General features: G+C 41.5%; 1 protein-coding gene across 2 annotated transcripts in view; it reads left to right on the top strand.

The window, feature by feature from the left end:
- The window catches only part of LRP5 (LDL receptor related protein 5), a 165,463-nt gene that overhangs the window by 57,424 nt on the left and 85,416 nt on the right, over positions 1 to 22,623 (top strand). For both annotated transcript variants that reach the window (XM_063331969.1, XM_063331970.1), the window contains exons 6-7: positions 17,426 to 17,822; positions 18,385 to 18,556. In XM_063331969.1, the coding sequence (XP_063188039.1) occupies positions 17,426 to 17,822; positions 18,385 to 18,556 (569 nt within the window). The remainder of the gene's footprint in view (positions 1 to 17,425; positions 17,823 to 18,384; positions 18,557 to 22,623) is intronic.

Genomic DNA, 22,623 nt, shown 5'->3' on the forward strand with positions numbered 1-22,623 from the left:
AATTTGTTTGCAAGAGGAAAAAGCATTCTGTTCGCAAAATCGGTGTCCACATGGGGAGTTTACTAGGGCAAATATAACTATATAATGTTATCGTATATCTCTGTCAGAAAGAATTCTTGTGCAGAAAAGCCCTGAGGCTCTTAGGCTGTTTCAGTTCTTTTGGATACTGAAGAATACATATATTGGTAATGTAGAGGTATGAGAGCTCTGTAGCGCTCTGCAAAGAGTGTTGAATAGTAATGGGCCTAGGTAATTAAGAAAACATGAATTCAAGGACAGGCTGTGTTTGCTTTGCTGTGGGTTATGTCTGTATGCACTGAAGCTCCAAAACTCTGGATTTTTACACATTTTCTAAACATTTAACTGTTGATATGCTGAAGCCATAAGTGTTCTGTCTGTGTTAAAGGAATAGTTCGTTATTCTGCAGTTTTGGCTTTCACTGTTGAATCATTCTTGCTTTCTCTCTGGTTCTAAGCAGTCGCATAAATAAAAAAAAAATCAGTAGATATCCATCGCTAATAATGGATATTAAATATATGGATAGATTGCAACTGGCATCAAGTATAAAATACTCTCAGGGAATAGGTACATGTTTTGTGCAGGTAGATATTTTGTGTTGCTTCCCTCCAGACATGTAACATTGAGTCTGTTTTCCTCTGTTGGCTATGCAAATCCTTTGGACTTGCTTGAAGTTCCCATCTCAACAAGCAGGGAGGGGTCATAAGTTTGGGAAATAAATCAGCTGCACGTGACTATGTACTCTTAGCAAAGTCAGCATTCAAGCTGTGATCTTTGGAATTACTGGAGAAGTTGTGTTGGACCACTGCTGTCTTGGCGGATGTATCCAAACACACGATTTTAGGCATCTGAACCCAATCTCGCCTGCGTTGAAGATAATGAAGTCACAGTTTGTAATGGCCATCAGGGCCTGATGGCTCTAGTCTGAAGTGCCAGCGGAGGCTGGCGTAGGCAGTAGTAACTCTTAGTACCTCGTAAATTCCAGGAGTGAGTGACCTCTGTAATTTCGTGTTTCAAAACAGAGCTTCAGTCTTAGACCAGGTGGCTTTCTTGATTTGTGTGTGTGTGATGTGTTTTTTTTTTTTAATTTGCTTTTTTTTGTTTGAAAGTCTTCTCTAAAGGTCCTTAAGCAATGGCATTAATGTTTGAGAAAGAAAGAAAGGAAGGTTTGGTTGCAGTCATTTAAAAGGGGTGTGTAATTCTGCCTAATTATTCTCTCTTTATTCATTTTATTCATGCAGTCATAAAGTTTGTAAGCCTGCCTTAGTTATCTTCAGTTTCTTGCTTTAGATGCTTTTTGATGCAAATAATCAAAGTCTTAACACCAAAGTAAAAATTATGTGTTTTCTATGTATGTTTTCAGGTAAGCAAAGCTTGGTTTGATCAGCAATGGACAAGCAAATAGGCCAGTTTAGAAAGCAGAGCAGAAGTGTGAAAATTTTGAAAGCTTGGGGACCTTCTTTCAGTCATGTTGCTGACTTAGGGCTATCATGAGTTTTTTCTTTCTTTCTTTGTTTAAGGATCACATTTATCTTCTTTATGAACAGAATTATTGTGATTCATGAGTCTTTTGTTTTGCTGCGAGGGCTCCTTTCAGGAAGCTGTTCCTTCTTCTGTCCTGAGGTTCCCTTCCTAGGATTTAGTGAGTTGTGTTGTTGGGCTAGTAGTAGTTTGAAGTGTTGTGAGAAAGACAAATGCATTAATAGCTAGTGTCATTTCTCCAACAGTAAACTGTTTGAACCTTTCTTACCTTGAAGGGCAGACTCTTCACGTGATAACTGCACGTCATCTCCTTCGAGCAGCTTCACCATCCTCATGCTTCTCATTCTTGTTTCTTCGATGCACGGTGAACGACATGAATTTATCTGTTTCTGACTACAGCTCTGATGCACCTTTGGTATAATTTGCACCGCTTAATGTGAATGTTTCCAGGCAAAACAGAGCCAGGATCTTTCCATGGAGCAGGTTTGCTTTGCTCTGCTAGGTGGAGGTGCAGTCTCAAAATGTTGGATGACTCCCCCATGCTTTTTCCTTCCCTCTTTGACTGCACCATATGGTTCAGTTTAATCACATTCAGGCAAGTCTAAAGGTTTGTTGTTTATCTTGTCAGCTAATTCTGATTAAACCCTGGTCCCAGTCTCTCAAATAACAGCTATCTGTATGCATCCTTCCAAGATTGATCTGGTTTCTGTAAATACCGTTCAGCAGCCTATTTCTCTTATGTTTCTGGGAAATATATAATTTCTTATTGCTGTATTCAGTGTTGCTGGCACACAGCTATTGCTGCAGGCCTTCTACAAGGATGTCAAAAGCCTTTTTTTTTTTTTTTTAAGTGGATATATTTCCCTGTAAGTGGTCACTCTGACTTCCTAAATTTCCTCTGCCTGTTAGTGTTGCATTCATGAGAAGACACTCCTTTCCTTTGAGGGTGGCAGAGCACTGGCACAGGCTGCCCAGAGAGGTGGTGGAGTCTCCAGCTCTGGAGACATTCAAAACCCACCTGGACGCGTTCCTGTGCAGCCTGCTCTGGGTGACCCTGCTCTGGCAGGGGGGTTGGACTAGATGATCTCCAGAGGTCCCTTCCAACCCCTACAGCTCTGTGATTCTGTGATTCCCAAAGAATATAACTCTTCATTACACGTAGTTTTCTGATGTCGTGGTACCATGCAAGTCAATTGTATATGAACTAAAATTAATTTGACAGAATTTTATAACCTGTTGTAGTGGATTTGCATGGCAAGGTTTTGGTAGTGGGGGGGCTGCAGAGGTGGCTTCCATGAGAAGCTGCTAGAAGCATCCCCTGTGTCCTGCCAGCCAGGACCCACTGGCCAAGGCTGAGCCCGTCAGCGATAGCGGTAGTGCCTCTGCGATAACATATTTAAGGACGTGGGGAAAAAACCTTCTGGGCAGCAGCAGCCGGAGAGAGGAGTGAGAATATATGAGAGCAACAGCTCTGCAGACACCAAGGTCAGTGAAGGAGGGGGAGGAGGAGCTCCAGGCACCAGAGCAGAGATTCCCCTGCAGCCTGTGGTGAAGATCATGGTGTGAGGCAGGCTGTCCCCCTGCAGCCCATGGAAGTTAAGGATGGAGCAAATATCCACCTGCTGCCTGTGGAGGACCCCATGCCGGAGCAGGTGGATGCCCGATGGAGACTGTGACCCCGTGGGAAGTCCACGCTGGAGCAGGTTTGCTGGCAGAACTTGTGGTCCTGCAGGTAACCCACACTGGAGTCTGTTCCTGAAGGACTGTACCTGGTGGAAAGGACCCACGCTGGAGCAGTTTGTGAAGAACTGCAGCCCCTGGGAAGGACTCACATCGGAGAAGTTCATGGAAGACTGTCTCCCATGGGAGGGCCCCCATGCTGGAGCAGGGCAAGTGTAAGGAGTCCTCCCCCTGAGGAGGAAGGAGCGGCAGAGACAATGTTTGATGAACTGACCACAACCCCCATTCCCTGACCCCCTCCACTGCTCCAGGGGAGGAGGTAAAGTTAAGCCTGAGAAGAAGGGGAGGGGTGGGGTTGAAGGTGTTTTAAGATTTAGTTTTTATTTCTCATTTTCCTACTCTGATTTGATTGGCAATAAATTAAATTAAAGTAATTTTCATACTTGCTTCCACAAAAAAACCACCAAACCTTTCTGTGCATTTCTCTAGGCAATTGTTGACACTGAAATCTCTTGTAGATTTATTTTACGCTGATTTATTTCCTTTGTGTTGGGAAAGATGATGAGCCTGCTTCCTTTCTTGTACTTGAAAGCAAGACCAGAGACCTCTTGGTAAGAAGGCATGTGGCTGGTTGAGGTATAGGTGTATTTGCATGCCAGTAGATGACAAATGTGAGATCAAGTGCAGCTTAAGTAAGTATTTGGCAGGGGGAAGCATTTGGTGGCAAACTGCACCAGCAGTCTTTCGTCATAGCTACGCTACTCTTGTCTTCTAGTGCTAAATCCAGGCTCTGGTCTTTAACACCAGTAAGAGCTTGACGTCCGCCTATATGAGATATCCCTTCTCTGTCCATGACCTCCAAGTTTGCCATAGTCTCAGAGAAATGTTCTTGGTATTTTGAAACTTGCACAAAGGAGTGATGCCTGGAAATAAGGGCAGTGCCAGCTAAAGTACGTTCCCTTAATATGCTGAGTGTTGCTCAGTAGAGGTCTGAGTCAAGGAGCATCTGGATGACGCTCTTAGTCATATGGTTTCGTTTTAGGTAGTCCTGCAAGGAACAGGGAGTTCGACTTGATCATCCTTACGGGTCCCTTGCACCTTGAGGTACTCTGTGATTCTAAGTAGACTGAGCACCACCACCTCTAGCAAGGGCTATAAAAACGTAAATGATTTTCCGCAATAACTGAAAACAAGTAATTTGGCTGCAAAAGCAACAATATAGTAATGGTACATTAGCTTCTGTTTACCTCGGTATTATTACTGAACTGGGAAAAAGTAAACGCCTATACTCTGTGGACAGCTTTGTGAGCTTGATTCTATACTTGCAATCCTCGGTAACAGATTACTTCTATCAGGGCTCTCTTCCTAAAGGCTGCCTAAAAAAATTCAGCTGGTTAATATGTTAAGAACAAATGTCCGAGATTACATTTACTCCTACTAGTGACTTGCTTTAAGATTTGATAGAGGGGAAAGTATAGAGCAGAAATAAAGGAAATTTGGGCATTTGCATCCCTCTAAAGAGCAGGACCTATTAGATAGTGCAGCTGCATTCAGAAATAGAAAATCCTCTGGTACAATGGCAAGCGTCTGCTTGGTCCCCTACATGGATAAATGATACTGTTTTGGTTGTTGACACATCTTTTTTCTTCTGTGACTTTTGGTTCTTTCTGGTTTCCTCTTCTCGGGTGCTTTTATATATATTTATACAGAAACAAGTGAGATTTTTAAAGGACCCTTTCAAGTTTAAATTTCTCATTCTTAAACCAGAGATAATCTTGAGGTGAGCTGATAGGTTGAGTGAAGTACACTGAAATGTGGTTTGTGCATTTCATGACAGTAGCGAAAAACTGGCCCTACTGAGAGCACAGGAAAGTAAGTCCCTGTAAATTTCCAGGGGACCAGGGATTGCATCCAAGATCCTCTCTGGATATTTTTTTGATTCCCTTTAATAACCTTAAAGTGTTGTTTTTATTTAATAAAGATTAAATAAATTAATTGATAAAGAGAAACAGTATAGACTAATCCAGAGTTTCCAGTTAAGTAGATGAACTGCTAATTAGAGATTAACAGCCTATTTGCAAAAGGAGACATTTGTTATTTGGGATAATTGCTGTAATCAGCTCTTTCAAGTACCTGAAAAAACTTCTGCTGGCATTGTGTGAATGACCTAAAATAACAGTCGGGAGTCTTTTAGCGCTTGGAAGATGCTGGAAGAGAAATCTTGCATATCAGTAGATAAACTGATTATATTCCAGCATTGATTTGGGGCTCTTTTGTGAAGGAGCGCTCATGTCCTAATCTGTTTGTCATGAGGGAAATAAAAATAAACAGAAGGAAAACTTTATTTTCCCTTATTTCCTAAAACCTTGACAGCTGCCTAGATGCCTGTCTCTTGCCCTTGCCCACTCTGTGATTGAAATGCGACTGTGGAAAACCACGATCTTTTGGTTGCGAGATGCTTTGACTTCATAAGTGTCTTCTGTCCTGTGCCTGGTGTCTGACTGCCACAGGGAAATGTTATCCAGAAGTTCTGGAGGACTTTTTCCTCGTTTCCCCTCTCCCTACTCCACTCCCGAAGGTGTATCATGCTTCCTTTGCTTATCAAGGAATTGTCATTCTCATGTTTTTCCTTTGTTAGGCTGAGATGGGACTTTTTAAAGATTACTGTGATCCTTCTCTGAAGAAAGGATTTGTGTAATGGGCACCTCCCTCGATGCCTGCAGCCCCCTTAGTTCCCTAACCATAGCAGTGTCTTCCCTCCAGCCAGCAGATGATCTACTGAAAGGACTTGTGGGTGCTTTGCACCAGATGAGAGAGGAAGTTTGGATGACAGATCAAACGTACAAGTAGTCTACAGTGTTTCCTGTAAGGTGGAGAATTTTCCGGATCCCAGGCTATGAAAATGAGATGCAGTGGGTTGAATAAGGAAATGGCATTTCACTTGCTACACCTGGACCCGTGTTATACTGCCTACTCCAAACACATCCTATTGATTCTTTAGCACTAAAGCAATGGGCTGGGGGGTTATTTACTCAGTAAGAAATAGTACTATGTGGACCTATATTTCACTGCGATACCTTTGCAGTACGCCAGAAAGTGTTGTAAAAAGCGTCCAGCCATGGGTACCTGACAGTCTAGGAAATCTAGAGGCTACCTCTTCTATTTCTACTCCATTTCATAAAAATTTCATGAGTGGTTTTTTCCTTTCATTCATTCATGTGTAGATCTTGTTTATTTTGAGTCTGTTCTCCCTTTGCTTTTGTTAGTATGTTGTGCTTATGATTTTATTTGATCTGTATGAAAAGATTATATTAGTTTCTATTCATAGCAACTTCTGCCCTCCTGAATGGGGAGTACTTTGCGTAGCGACAAAATGAAATAGCCCTCATGTGGAAATGGCCTTGTTTATAATTTCATTGGATAAAAGCCATTAGAAACATGCTGCAAGGAAGAAACCTGGAGGGAGTGAGGAGCACTCTGGAAGGTCTGCCTTCATCTTCTAGCTCTGTTGTCAGTTTTTTTGCCGGGCTAGTGAATGAAACCTTCTTTTCGGGCGTCGATGCGTGTTTCAGATTGATGACTGCTTCCCAGGACTCTGAAACACTGTTTAGTTAGAGATGGTAACTAGCTCCCTTTGTGTGTGGTTAGGGTTGGGTTTTTTTGTGTGTGTGCATGTGTATAAAAGAAAAAGCCACGCTCTCCTGTTTCAGCAGTATCGAGTCTGGATTGATTCCGGTTTTATGCAGGAGAACCACGCCCTGGGTCTGCACTGAAAAGGTTTATGTGTAAACTTTGTTATCTTGCATTCACCATGGGCTAGGTACATACACATGGAAAGTTACCAAGACCCAGTGACGACTTGTTAAGCTGCTGTAACTTGACTGCCTCTTCGAACATTGGGTGACCAAGCTCTATTTTACTGCACCAATGCAGCAACAGTGAGGTTCAGACGCTCCCTAGATTTGCAAACCCTAACTTACAGTTGTTTATAACTTTTTTCCGTCATGTTTACCCTTTGACAGCTGATTGTGTTAGCTCGGAATTGAATTTTCTGTGGCTCCATCGTACTTGGAGCACAATAAATAATGCTTAAACTTCAAAGCATTATACAGCTATCAGCCTCAGAGGCGGCCTGTGGGATGTAGAGTATTTATTTCTGTTTGTGTAAAGGAGGACAGCAGTGCAGAGGAACTAATATGTTCAAGGGCTCTTGGTGAGCGGTAAACGCCTGCAATTAGAAGTCAACAGAAGTGGGATTGTAGAAGAACTGTTGTAAGTGATTTTCTGTTATTTTTTTAAAAAAATATATTAATTACGTATCTTGTTGGGTTGTAATGAGTTTTTGATGATCGTCTGGGTGTATTTGAAGGTGTCACAGCCAAAACTTTGTTTAACAGAAACTAGGTGGTAGAATGGCTGTCGCTTCTAAAGTCAGTGATTCCTTACTCTGAGCCCGCGGGGTTGTATATCTCCAGCAGAGAATAGGTGAATTCAAACTTTAAAGCCATGCTTTGCAAGGAAATACCGTAATCCAAGGACTGTACCCTTTTTCTAGTGGTGGGGATGTCTAACAGACTTTTTCTTGGCCCATTCTTTTTCCTATGGCTTACGATGAGCTGTTATTAAGAATTCTGTGCAAAGGGGTGTTCTTTTTTTTTGTTGTTGTTAATAAAAAGTAGAAGCTGGGACTAGGATTTCTGTAAGCTAACATTCAGATTTAACACTAAACATTTCCAACTTTTTTTTCTCTTCCTTCAAAGCACATAGACAGACGTTGGGGATGGGGGAGTAAGACTTAGTTGTTCAATGCTTTGAGGTCTTTGGATGAAACTTCTGTATAAGGGCAGATTCTTTGCTTGATGCAGCGATAGCCAGACAATTGTGCTGATCTTTGATTCTGGTTACTACAAATGCAGTTACGACTGTTATCGTAATGCTATTTTGAGAAAGTCTTCATAAGAGTTACCTACTCCTCTGTCATTGGTAACTTTACAAAGCTTTGGGCTTGCAAGCGTAGTACTGGGTATGTACAAACTTAATGTGTCTCACAGAAGCTCAGTCCTAAATTAGAGTAGGGTAACTATGACTTCTGCATTGCAACAGCTTCCTCTGGAAGAAATGTTACTTTTGTCTTAGTCAGCTGTTTTGTGCTAATGATCTTATCAGCCGCACAGTTTAATTAATATTAATTAATATTCTCCTTGTGGGGTTTTTCTAGTGGCTGTATGAATTTGTCAAAACTCTAAATGTTAGGGGTTCTTTTCTGGTTCAGGCAAAGTAGCTGTTAAAAGTCTGCTACTGAGATAATGGAAGAAACAGTAGACAATAGCTTTTCACTGTAACGCGCAGACAGATATGATGTAATTTATGAGTTACGTGAGTGCTCTGGTATTTCCTTTCTTTGTCACAAGTGTTAGTTTTCCTTATGCCTACTTACCTTTCAATTAAACCAAGTCCTGTCTGAATGTGGGCACTCAAAATATTCTTTCAAAGAAACCTTTCCTGTTTGTTTTTGGTGCGTTGCGTACTCCCACCGCGCACCTCTCTGGGTTTTAAATTGGTAAACCTGATGTGCGTTGCATCCTCTCCCCGGTCCGCAGTGTCATGTAGGAGGGTACGTCGCCAGCTTTTCCCAGCCCGTCGCCATCACACAGTATGAAGCAGTGCTCTCTTCCTCTCAGACTGGAAGGTAAATAAAAAATAAAGACTTCAACTGGGATTCATAGTGCCGTTCATGTTGCAGCTGGCTCTGCTCAGATACCCAAGGAGAATGTATAACAAGAATTTCCATTTATTTCTAGGTGTTACCAAAGTTTGTTTCAACTCTTTAAATAGTTTTATTTTCTGTGGAAATTGAATAGCAGGCATGGGGTTTTACACAGTGTTGTTGATGTAATCCTCTCATAGTGAGTTAAAAAAAATTACAAAGAAATTAATGAAAATTAAAGAAAAATTACATCATTTTTCCTGTGGTGTGAAGAGTGGGTAATGCTAAACCCTTGTGCAAGATGTAATTGTTTTGAATGTTGGCAAGCTTATTAAACAGCACGGCAACACTGCCTATTTTCATACACTCCATACAGAATAATGAAGTTTTCTTCCCCACCCCCAACTTTTTGCCATACACTGAAACTTTGCCAGGTAATTCACTGTATTACAGCAACTAGCAAAAAAAAAAAAAAAATCCCTTGCTTTTCTGATAAATCTTTTTAGTTTATCAACAGTGCTGAGATAGCTGTACTCAAACAGCTCGTAAAAGAGTTGCCTGCAGTCAAAGTACTTCTAACGCACTTTTCAAAAAGCGCTTACTATTTTGTTCTTTGGAGAAGAGCTGAAAGCTTTCTCATTTTTTACAGTTTATCTGATTTATTTCCCCCCCCCCCCGCCAAATACAGAGATTTCCAAAGTTGCCTGTAAATAGACTGAGTCTCTACGTGCAGATGCATGCACATGCACATACATAAAACTGGGGGAAGAGTCCCACAATGGAGCATTGTTCTAGCCTAATTAGCAGACAGACAAATGGGAAAGGAATAGCACGGCGTTTTCTGGCATAGATTAGCAGAGGCAGCCACTGCAGTCTACATTTGTTTAGGTTGGGTGAATAAATTGGAGCATTTGTTACTGTATTATAGATGTCTTGTCACTTGTCAAATGTGAAGTGGGCCAAGGGAAGAATAAAAAAGGCTCTTGTCAGGCTGGTGAGATGGCCTGCTTCGCTGCTGTCAGCTCTGATTGCAGTTAATTTTGCAAATGGAATACAGTTGCCATTTCCAGCACTGAAGCATGAATTTTTGATAACGAGAGCACACACCAACCAAATCAAAGCAAACACTATACCTAGCATGGATATTAAAAATAACTGATTACTGGATATGCAAGGAAAGCATCACGTGTACGAGCAAAAAAAAAAGTCTCTTAACCTGCTTCTGTAGGATTTCTTGATTGCAAAGAGAGAATATAGTCTTTAGGGAGTGAGAATAACTGCCTTGGATGGTATTATTTTGTTTTCTGTTCTGTTTGGTTTTTTTAAATTCAGATATTGCTCTGCATGTTAACCAGAAGAGTTGTAGGCTTTTATGCTTTTAGACCTACCGAAAAGTTTAGTGGAAGGTCTGCAGAAAGCTTTTGCTGAATAAAAAAAGACTAGAGAAAAATAAGCAGTTCAAAGTTTAAACTAGTTGGAAAAATAAACCAACCATTTGAACTTGGATTTTTTAAAATGCTTTCTAAATGGAAACTTTAGAGGGACCCAATTCCTTCTGTTTTTCTGATCTATGATTTGCATAGAGGACTTTACATAAACTTCTGCTAGGGTGCTTGGTTGCTGCAATTGTGATGTTGGAATAGCTTGCATTCCCCACTCCCCCTAAAAAAGGCTTTTGTTCATTGTATGGTGTTATGTACGACCATGTTATAACAGTTAGCAATTCTGCTGGGAATCTCTTAATCATGTGGTTACAGAAGTGACTGTGGTGAGAGAGGGTTTTGAAGATGAATTTAATTAAATAAATGCAGCAGCACTTTAGCACTAGGTAAATAGCTAGCTTTAATGTATAAGGCAGCTTCTAGGGTATCTAGGATAACACTAGGCAAGTCACAGCATAACACTTCTGTAGCCTTGAAAACATTCCTACCAACATTAATAATCAAAATACCTCCATGATACAGATAAAACTAATGAGCCAGACAAGCGTGTTTGTCCAGGTTTTTAGAGAGAACCAACGTCAAGTACTCATCTCTTAGTGATGTGCTCAGAGCCTGCTGCCAATTCTTTTTTCTCTAACAGAAATTTGTTAATAGAGTCAAATAGGGTTATAACCAACACCGTGATTTTAGACTGTGTTGTAATAAAAGCCAGGAGTTTTGCACCTATCAAAAATTACCCATGATAACAATCTTTTAACAACTTTCTAGTGGGGGACAGAATGCAGTGAGATAAGCTGTGATAACATTTTCTCTATTCACATGTTTTGTAATGTCCAAGGATGTAGATGTGTGTCTGTCAGTAGTCTTGTTGTGTAATAATTTGACTTAATTTTAAGCATCGTTACAGTAGAAATTGCCAAGCAGCCAGAACTTTAAATTGGCCAGGTAGCTCGTTCCCCTTACTTTTTCCCATAAGTCTCAGATAGACATATGTTAGAAATTAGAAGAATTTCCCAAGAAGTATCCGGTTCAACTACCAATAAACTGTCCCAGTTGTCAACTGAAGGTTTTTTTTCTGGTCTGCTAGGTCGCCGGAGTAAAATTTTCTTCTCCCTGTTTGTTTTCAGCCGTGTACGTCCGTGGGACAGAACTGAGGTGGGGAATGTCTCTACAGTAGTGTTTGCCTGCAGAAAAAGCCAGAGCAGCTTGAATATGTCAGAAACAGGACTGGTTTTCTTACCTTTGCAAGAAGGTTGTAGTGATCATGTAGCTGCTTATTCAAGGGGTCCTGGCTCTCCTGTTCTAGGTCAAAATATTATTTTGTATGCGAGTGAATGATCATATGCACGGGTGAACATACGACAGAGCTGCATGAGATAAAATTGAGTCCGATCATTGCTGCTGTGAGGAATGGAGGACTGTTTTGGTATTGTGAATTTTAGAGAGGGTATTAGCAGTGTCTTTCAGCATCTCTAGGCATAATTTGGGCCTTAGCCCACTTCCTCCCTCTGGTATGTTCAACTCTGACCACGTTCATAGTGAACCAAGGTGAAGCTGCAGCCAGTTGTGTAAAGAGGCAAACATACGCGTTTGATTCTTATCTGTCTGTTTCCGTGCAATGATGCTTGTAATGTTGGTCGTCTTAGAAATACATGTAATATCGGTAATTGCCGTGTTATCAGTTGCTAGGCATGTATTTGATGCGCCTCTGCTTCACACTACTCGCGCTTTAGTATTATCATTGCAGGCACATTAATATAGTAGAAATTCAGAAGGACATGAAACTCGGAGTGCTGTGGGTGACTAAACAGCTGCAGCGCTGCTCAATTTTTGAGACAGTTGAGCTAAAATAATTCAAAATTAATTTATAATTTAAACTCTTTATGTGTCCGTAGAGCACTTGGATGACCAGATACATCCCCCTTCCCATGTTGAGCTTTAAGGCCTGAATTTTTACTTAATTTGCACTAAACAGGAGGTTTTATTTTGACTCCCACAAGTGACATGTTTCAGAAATATAGAAGCAAGACATGGAACTTTGTTACATGAGGTGTTTGTTTCTACTGTAGTTAGTATGCTGTTGTAGCTTGCGCTCTGACCTCTGCAGTTACAGATCGGTGTCCTGGTTTGCAGATGCTCTCTCTAACAGTGTTTTTTTCCTTTGGCTACTATGGTGTAATTTTAATTTGCATTAGAAAATAAAATTAATTCTGTGTGTTTAAATGTATTAAAAAATAGGACCTTTTGGAAAATTTTTCCTGTAAAGAGACTCTGTGGTGGTGGACAATCTGTGCTGTTGGAGGTAATATGGAGGTAATATTAATCCATATATAATATGACCCAGGTTCCTTTTAATTTTTGCTGTTGTCGAGCAAATGTGCGCTGGACAAACCAGTGTCTGGTGACACTGTAAGTTCTTTGGAGACGGTAATGTCAGAAAAAAACAAGTATGTTTAATACTTAGCACCATGAGACTTGATACCAGTTAAGTACTTCTAACAAAATGTCAACACAAATAAGTTAATGAAACAAGAGATCTAAAAGCCTTTCTGTTTGAACAGGCTCCATAAAAATATCATTTTTAACACTGCATGGATCAGTTTTGAATACAGCCCTTTTACTATTTTTGAGATCCTCTGTTTCTGCTTAAAGTTGATTCTTTCCATATTATGTTGCTTTTACCCGTTTTCTAATCCAGAGATGTCAGTGTAGCCTTTAGACTGCTGTTCCTGGGGTAATCCTTGATGTGGAGAGCAAGAACGGCATCACAGATTCTGGATGGCTTTTGTTAGAATCATACACTGGTTTGGGTTGGAAGGGACCTAAAGATCAAAGTCCCTGGCATGTCCAGGGACACTTTCAACTAGACCAGGTTGCTCAAATCCCCATCCAACCTGGCCTTGAACACCGCCAGGAATGGGACATCCACAACTTCCCTCAGCAGCCTGTTCCACTGTCTCACCACCCTCATAGTGAAAGATTTCTTCCTAATATGTAATCTACCCTCTTTCAGTTTAAAACCATTACTCCTTGTCCTATCACTACACTCCCTGATAGAGAGCCTCTCTCCAGCTTTCCTGTAGGCCCTCTTTAGGTACTGGAAGGCAGCTATAAGGTCTCCCCGGAGCCTTCTCTTCTCCAGGCTGAACACCCCCAACTCTCAGCCTGTCCTCACAGGAGAGGTGCTCCATTCCTCTGATCATCTTTGTGGCCCTCCTCTGGACTCACTCCAACAAGTCCATGTCCTTCTTGTGATGAGGACTCCAAAGCTGGACGCAGTACTCCAGGTGGGGTCTCACCAGGATGGAGTAGAGGGGGAGAATCACCTCCCTCGACCTGCTGGCCATGCTTCTTTTGATGCGGCCCAAGATGCAGTTGGTTTTCTGGGCTGCAAATGCACATTGCCAGCTCCTGTTGAACTTCTCATCAACCAACACCCCCAAGTTCTTCTCCTCAGGGCTGCTCTCAATGTATTCTCCACCCAGCCTGTATTTATACTTGGGATTGCCTCACCCCAGGTGCAGCTTGGCCTTGTTGAACTTCATGAGGTTAGCACGGGCCCACCTCTCAAGCCCGTCCAGTTCCCTCTGGATGGCATCGCTGCCCTCCAGTGTGTTGACCACTCCACACAGCTTGGTGTTGTTAGTGAACTTGCTGAGGGTGCACTCAATCCCACTGTCCATGTTGCAGACAAAGATGTTAAATAGTGCTGGTCTGAGTACCGACCTCTGAGGAACGCCACTGATCACTGGTCTCCACTTGGAGAGGCATTGACCGCAAGCCTTTGAGTGCAGCCATCCAGCCGGTTCCTTATATACCGAGTGGCCCATCTGTCAAATCCATGTCTCTCCAATTTAGAGACAAGGATATTTGTTCACAGATAGCTTTTTAAAATAGCTATCCGGGAACTGTCTCACATTTGATGTACTCTGAAGCAGTTACAGTGAAGTAGTTGACAGTGTCACCTTTAGTTCATGCTGTTTGCCATTATATGCAGTTAATCTCTCAAAGATGATTTGTTGGAATATATATCTAGCAAAGAGGCACACTGGAAGAGGAGGTATAAGCTATCTATTGGACTTCTGTCCACCATGGTCTTTTTTAAGAAAACAGTTGATTGATGTATTTTTCACTAATCAGGAAGTAAACCAAAATGTTTAAGCATAATGTAAAATATCAAATACTGGTTTAGGTATCCCATTATTTTTGTTTAGTAAAGGTGCTAAAATCCAGGAGATTCATAAAGCTTTTGAAAATGAATACTCTTGCTAGCAGTGCCTTCTAAGGATTGGTGATGCATGTTGTTCCCTTAACAGAAGGAAACTTGAAAAAACAGAATGGTTTGAGCCGGAATGGCCACTGAAACGAATGGCAGATGCTCTTTCACCTCTCTCCCTTCAGAGGAGGGAGAGGAGGAAGAGAGAGAAAGAGACTTAGGAGTTTAGAAAAGAAACTATATTACTTTAATGAAAATATTAATAAAATAATAAAAAGAAAATAATGAAAAAATATATAATATATACAAAACTGTATCAAGTTCCCAGGATGATGACCACATCACCAGTAGGCACTGGGAAAGTCCCAGACTGGACTCAGTGACGGGTGGGAACTGGATTCCAGATCTGGATTCAGTAATGCCGGGATCGGGGTCAAAGGCAGGCGAACAGAGAGAGTCCTTCTTGGACGCCGGCCACTGCAGAAAGAGAAAGCTGACCCTTTGATCCCTCAGTTTTTATGGGGGATGGAATGGAATACCCTGTTGGTCAGTTTTGGGTCACCCGTCCTGTCGGCTCCTCCCCACAGGTGTGGCCCCTCTACCCTTTTCTGCTTTTGACCCTCCATATACCAAAGTGGGCTGACCTTGGTTGTTATAGCAATAAATATAAGTAAGAGCCTCTCTGCGTACCACCCCTTGGAATAAATTAGAAACAATCAGATCTTATTACTCTGAGAGCGGACGCTGTCGGAAAAAACATGCTGTTAATTTCAGAGAGTTCAGTTAGCTAGAAGAGGCTTAGCTGCAAAGTAAAAATACCAAACAGAAAATTGTTTCTGTTTTACCTCAAACCAGGACACGGGCTTACCTAAGGAGGCAATGGAGGAAGGAAGTCTTATAAGTTGTGTGGTCACCTGGGGCAGTTCCCATCTGAACTTGGGCAACAGGTTACTAGTTTTGCTCTGTCCAGAGAAGGGAGCAGAAGCTTCAAGCATAACAAACACTCTTCCTGAAAAGCTGTTTTCATTTTGCAACCTTTGAAGTTAGAGAATCTCTATTAAGGAAATTTGATGGTAGTCATCTCTCTTGCTTTGCTGTCACGAATGTATGGGCTTTCCCTCCCTTTTTCTCCATGTGGTTTTTGAGCTTCGAGTTATTGTTGCTTTCCTTCTACCCAGGCCTTCCTTCAAAGTTTGTCGGTGCCACTGATTCTGTAGTTATCAAACCTTGTCAGCATATGCTGACTGGAAGAAGCATTCTTGCTGGAGTCGCTCCCCATGCCAGCACAAGTGCTTGTGGAGCTGTGCAGTGAACCGGTCTGGTTGTTAACTGAGGCTGATGGCTTTATTTCTGTTGAGTTAGTTTTCGTTTGGGTCAGCTCTTTAAAGGGGTTTGCAACACACAGCCATTCTGTGCTTGCATGTGAGAAGGGGTGATACAGAAGTGAGAACAAGCAGCCCATGGCAAGGAGAAGGACACCACCACTTCATTCAGGAACTGTGGTGACTTGAGGTGATTCAGAGTGCATATCGAACTGTGGCCTCTGTGCTGTGCAGCAAACCTGTTTGGGTGATGTTGCAACACTGCTTTTCTAGATGCTTTCCTTTTATTATAGGCTTGCAGCCTGAGCACTGTTTCTTTTCAGAGCTTCTGAGAAACTATTTTGAGACTAAGCTCTGATTTCCAAACGCAAAAGCAAACAGCAGCACAATCCAGCTCCCAAAGTGAATGTGAATTTTGTTCTGATGTGCAATAGATTAAACTTCTGAGTCTCCAGAACTCCATGTGCATGCCTAGGTGAGAATTACTTCTGAAAGAATATTCTCATGAGGATTTGAATTTCTGTTCTTCTTAGCAGGCTCGAAAGATACGTGTCCCATGTTGGCTGTTTTCATTCAGTCTGGGCTGTTGGTTACCACCTCCTGCTGGTGTTTGCTGGTCTGGATGAAATGCGACAAGTGATTTTTGTTCTGGTTTCCAGTTCTCTGGAATTTTGCTAAACGACTAAAAACTCCTTGTCAGTTTCCAGACTACAGAGCATTGTTTTATTAACAGAGTAGGAAAAAGACACTTTTTTTTGTGCTGAAGCGTGCATGGGTGAATGCAGGGAAAATGTGTTAAGCCGCTGGATGTTTTACTGTCTGTCCTGTTTTTGTACTGATGAGGGAAGTTGCCAAAAAGACGACACTGAAGATGCCATTTGTCTTTGAAATGCGCTCCAGGTTGTTGTTTGTCACCCTTTCCACAAGCAGTGAAACTTTGCAGTAGCGAGGAAGAAGAGAGGAGAAAAAAGAACAACAGTCCTTTTGCCTTAAAATTATTTTTGCATCAACTTTTGTCCAGATGAGAAATCCTTGCTGTAGTTGCGACTTGCTTTCTTGTTGGGTTGTCCCAAGCAAATCGTTAGTGTAATTTGTTTACAAAATGCTCCAGTTTCCTGTTAGCCCTTGTCATTTATTGTGTACGGCTTGTGTGTGAAAACCATGTCTAATGGACTGATACAGCTAGTGGGAAGTTTGGCTGAGGTGAGGAATTCTGTGTAATGTGATGAAATATTTAGACCTACTCCCACCAAATTACTTTTTTTTTTTTTTTTTTAGATTCTAGATAGAGATTGCTGTGTTCCGTTTTAGTTTAGGAGGCAGTGAGAAAGACGCTGTCATTGTGAAATAAGAGTGCCAGCACAAGTAGCTAGTTGAGAACTGATTAGGAATAACTCCCTGCTCAGACAAGTTTGTATTTCAATGGAAGTTTTATGTCCTTCTTTAAGGAAATCTCTTCTTATTATAAGGATAGTGGTAGTTCACAGCCTGCTGTGCTGTATTGACTTGTTCACATTAATAGCAAAGGAAATAATACCATGAATGGTTTTCTCCCCAGGTGCTGAAGAAGTCTTGCTGCTCGCTAGAAGGACTGACTTGAGGAGGATTTCCCTGGACATGCCAGATTTCACTGACATTATTCTGCAGATAGACAATATCAGACATGCAATTGCCATCGACTACGATCCTGTGGAGGGCTACATCTACTGGACTGATGATGATGTCCGGGCAATTCGTCGGGCCTATCTTGATGGCTCTGGAGCACAGACTCTGGTTACCACAGAAATCAACCATCCAGATGGTATTGCTGTGGATTGGGTGGCGAGGAACCTGTACTGGACTGATACTGGAACAGACCGCATTGAAGTGACCCGGTTGAATGGGACATCAAGAAAGATCCTTATCTCAGAAAACCTAGATGAACCTCGAGCAATAGTGCTCAATCCTGTAATGGGGTAAGTTTTGTGTTTATTCATAGTCCTGTGATAGGTCTTTGGGTCCAGTTTATGGTCTCCCGAAAATGAAAATCTGCAAATTGCGAGATGATGCCTGTGTTATTTGTCAAATGTTCTCAAAATAACTCTTTTTAATACTGTGTAGTGTTCTTCAGTAAACCTATACATTGTGTGTTTGGTTGAATTTTCTTTTCTCCGCATCTTCAGTATTAGAGGTGTGAAAGAATTGGGCCACTGCATGTTTTCAATTGTTTAATTTACTTAATGCTCAAACTTCATATAGTCATTGCTGATTGCAGTTCAAGTTGGCTTGTTTGCTACAGTTGGGAAAGCAGAAAGTTAGTAGGTTCCATTCAAGGCCAGGCTTGGTGAGGCTCTGAGCAACCTGATCTAGTTACAGATGTCCCTGCTTACTGCAGGGGGGTTGGACTAGATGACCTTTAAAGGTCCCTTCCAACCCAACACATTCTGTGATTCTATTCCTTCAAAAGCAGGACAGATCTTGACACTTTTTTGTCTTGCGTTTTATGTGCATTGACTGTTTTCCCTCTATTTTTTACAGCTACATGTATTGGACGGACTGGGGTGAAAGCCCGAAGATAGAATGTGCTTATTTGGATGGCTCAGAAAGGCGAGTTCTGGTGAATACGTCCCTAGGTTGGCCTAATGGCTTGGCACTGGATCTTGAAAAAGACAAGCTTTACTGGGGAGATGCAAAAACAGACAAAATTGAGGTGAGTTATAGAGCCATACTTGGGTGCATTCTTAGAAAACAAGTGCTGTTCTCATGTGCCACTTTATGTCCTGCATACATTTATCCATTTTTTGAGGAGTCTGTTGTTTCATTAATATTAACATGATATTTAGCATAACAATACATATTTGAGAAGAAAGGAAACACATTCATGTGGTTCAGAAAAGTTTTGCAAGAACTGTTGTGTTTGTTATGTCTACATTGCTACAAGTGCAATTTAATTGCTTGAAATCTCAGGTTTTACCTGAGGCTTTTGCAACAAATTGGGACACTCAGGTACAACCTCTTTAAAAGATGTTTTGACTTGCCTGTGGTGCTTGGATGCTAGTAGTATCTAAAATTGCTGCATGTGAAAGACTTCATGCAACGTTCGTCTACAGGAGAAGGTGGATGTGGGGGCCCTAGAGCGCCGTATTTCAGGACCTTAATGATTACGTGGTGTCCAGATGTATGGACAAGAAGTAATTTTTAATGTACTGCCTGCTTTGAAAACAGCATAGGCGTGTTCTACCTCTGGATCTGAGGAGGGGAAATCCTCTTCACAATGATGTATAAACATTTATGACAATATTTAGTATTTCTTAATTGTTGAAAGAATGTCTGATAGAACACAGTGTGATTCCCTTATGCCCTGCCTTTCTTTGGAAAGAATTTTCTTAAAAATGCAGAAAAACCATCCTGTCTATCTATTGCTCAAATGCTAGACAAAATTGGACAAATTATCTGCTCATTTGTTATGATGTGCTCCCAGGAGTAAGGTAGTGAAGTGTCTCTGGAGATTCACTGCTTTAAATTTAAAATACAGTCAAAGCAGGCGTCTGTACTGGTCTAGTCGTGGACACTGACAGTTGCACTGGGGAGGCCCGAGATGTTTCAAGAGACATTCTCCTAAAGGAGTTGCCTTTTCCCCCATTGTTTTTGCATTATAATCCCATGATTAAATCTTAATCTAAACGAATATTTGTGCTGCCACAGAAGAGAAATGAGTCTTAGGTATCACTGCAGAGAACTGAGTCTTAAAGTAGTTTCACTCAGAGCAGAAGGTGATAAATGAAATTACTGAAAGAGTTAGAATGAAGGTTTGGGGCAAGGTCTTTTTGGGCTTCTGGGTGTGCGTTCGTGAGATTCTGAGGTTTCAGTGAATTATTAACAACAGTATTCGACTGAGAGGAAACTGAGCAAATTGGTAGAGCTTGATAATATTGTGATGTAGAAGGGCACATGGCTTTTGTGTAATCTAGAAATACTGATGAACATTTTTGTTGTGGGTGTGCTCACGGAGTTGCTGAAGACCTGTATGTAGTAGTGGGCTAACTTGCACGAGTGTGTTCATTTAATTTGAGACAGATGAGGATATGGATAGATAATACGGATATAGCCAGACGTTGTGAAGAAGTCTCAAACAGTTGCTTAGGATCCTGTTGTGTTCCCCACCACCCTCAATGCTTAGTTTCTAAATAAAATAGTTGTTTAAGAAGCGTGTCTGGTTACTGACCACTTGTGCTCATATTTCTAAGACGGAAAAATTGGATTTTGAACCTCAATCTAAAGTTGTTATAGTAGGTTATGATTAACACAAGGGTTTGGATGACAGCATGAGATGTGACCTGAGATCAGGCAAATTCAAAAATGCCTACTCTGTTATCGTTAGAACATTAGATTTGTCAGCCAGACAAATCAGGTAACTGGTGGCCATAGGTCCCTTGACCCGGTTGTGGTACGTTGTTAGTATGACATAGTTGTTTATCTTCCACAAAGATGCCAGAAGAACAGTTTGAAAATTAAAGGTGCTGAATAATTAGCTCTGAGTATTTTAATTTGAAAAGGGAATTCTGCAGGGAATTTGAATTGGCTTCAAAGTAAGACGGGGGGAATAACTAGCTAATTGAAATCAATTCATAAAAGTAGTTATCAAACCGGAATGTAAGAGTAAACACTCAAAAAAAAAAAAGTTTTTTCTCTTTAAAGCAATAATTAAGCATTTTCTTACTATGGTATAAGCTAGTTTGCTGAAGTCATGTTTTGGCTACACTGTTACAACAGTCTATTTCTGTACCAATACCCAAGAAAAGCAATATAGAAATTTTTCCCTTGCTCATGGCCTCTAAAGTCAATTGAGATTTCATGTTTTTTGGGGGAGTAGCATATGCAGCATTTTTAGATAAACAAATTTTGAGGAATGACTGTGCCCTCTAAAGGTTTTGCCCTCAGGAAAAGGGGGAGCCAGACAGTCTGCTAGCTCCAGAAGGGTAACTTCAGTGTTTGGTAGTAGTTAAGTACTGGGCTCGATGACTGTCAGAGGGGTCCTGTCTCCCCCTTACCTTTCAGCCTTCACGACAAGGAATGTTCCAGATGCCACCTTTTATAGCAGGGACTGTAGTTGTGCAATGCGTTTCATGGGTTTAAGCACTCTATTTGGTCTGTCTCACTTCATTGTAAGGCAGCAAAGCCAGGGAAACTGTTTGGTTTGGCATCAAAGTTTAGGAAAATCGGAGAAGCCAAAGTAAGGGCTTTTTATTCCCTCAGTTTTTCTTTTGCTTATTATACTTGCTTTTTGTGGTTCTCTTCTATTTGCAAAAATAGAGAGAAGAGGGTGGTTCACTTGGTCTTGCAAACAGAAGATACTCTTTACGTGAAGTGGATTGTGACATCGGTAGATACGTTGATTCCTATATATTGTGCAACCCCGTTTTAATTGTTAGCACAGAGAGTGAAATCTCAATCCTCCTAGCAATGGATTCCACATTTTCTTAGATTAAATAAAACAGGTGTAAATATTCTCATTTTAAGTCTTCCCCCCTCCCCCACCCCTTTTTTCTGGACTGGCAGGAGTTAAAACGGCACTGGCATGTTGTCAGTAGACATTAGATGTCTGTTGCAGAACTTTCATTAGAAAAAAATTTTCAATTTCCATTTTGGAATACGTGCCAGGCACTTTGTGTATTCTGCTCATTTGGGAAAGAGTTGTGTAACTTAACCAGTCACTGACACAGCTCAGATACTGGCCAGTTTGAGATTGGTCTCTAATAGAGCTTCTTTTCATTAATGCTCCTCTACAAGATGAAGAAAGTGCACTAAGGAAATATTTTAGAATAGAAGCAAATTGATCCAAGGGATTGTATTCCACATTTATTGTTCGTCTTGCTATATTTGTAACCTAACAGCGCTTTCCTGCAAGATTTCGGTGTTTGAGAGGTTCTGTCGATACTCTAGATTTTCCCAGTGAGCAATAGTTTGTGCTACGCTGCTGGCTCCAGCCCACCTGAAGCCTCTCTCTGTGGTGTATGAAGTGGGGCATTTCCACTTTTACTTGTTCTCAAAGTTATTCAGCATAAACTCATTCTCTCATGCATGTGTTCCGTTGCCAAGAGCGTGCCATTTAAGTGGCTTGCCAGTGCAGCTGGTGTCTCAGTGGTGTGTTCTGTGTGTGTGTATGGCTGCTGCATCCGCAGCTTGTCAGAAACAAAACCCAGCTGACTGCAAGTTGAGGATACGCATTTATATTTTATACTGGGATACATGGAAGGGCTACAGAGATGATTAGGGGACTGGAGCACCTCTCTTATGAAGAAAGGCTGAGGGACTTGGGTCTCTTCAGTCTGGAAAAAAGACAGCTGAGGGGGGATCTTATCAACGCTTATAAATACTTAAAGGGTGGGTGTCAGGAGGATGGGGCCAGGCTCTTTTCAGCGGTGCCCAGTGACAGGACAAGAGGTAATGGGCACAAACTTGAGCATAGGAAGTTCCACCTAAACATGAGGAGGAACTTCTTTACTTTGGGGGTGGCAGAGCACTGGCACAGGCTGCCCAGAGAGGTGGTGGAGTCTCCAACTCTGGAGACATTCAAAACCCACCTGGACACGTTCCTGTGCAACCTGCTCTGGGTGACCCTGCTCTGTCAGGGGGGTTGGACTAGATGATCTCCAGAGGTGCCTTCCAACCCCTACCACTCTGTGATTCTGTGATCTAGTTGGGTATTAGGATTTTTCTTTTTCCCAGGAAACACTTAAAACTACCTTAAGCACGTTACTAGATAAATGTAGTTTA

Source organism: Chroicocephalus ridibundus, chromosome 4 (genome assembly GCF_963924245.1).
Source record: "Chroicocephalus ridibundus chromosome 4, bChrRid1.1, whole genome shotgun sequence".
In the NCBI taxonomy this organism is placed as follows: domain Eukaryota; kingdom Metazoa; phylum Chordata; class Aves; order Charadriiformes; family Laridae; genus Chroicocephalus; species Chroicocephalus ridibundus.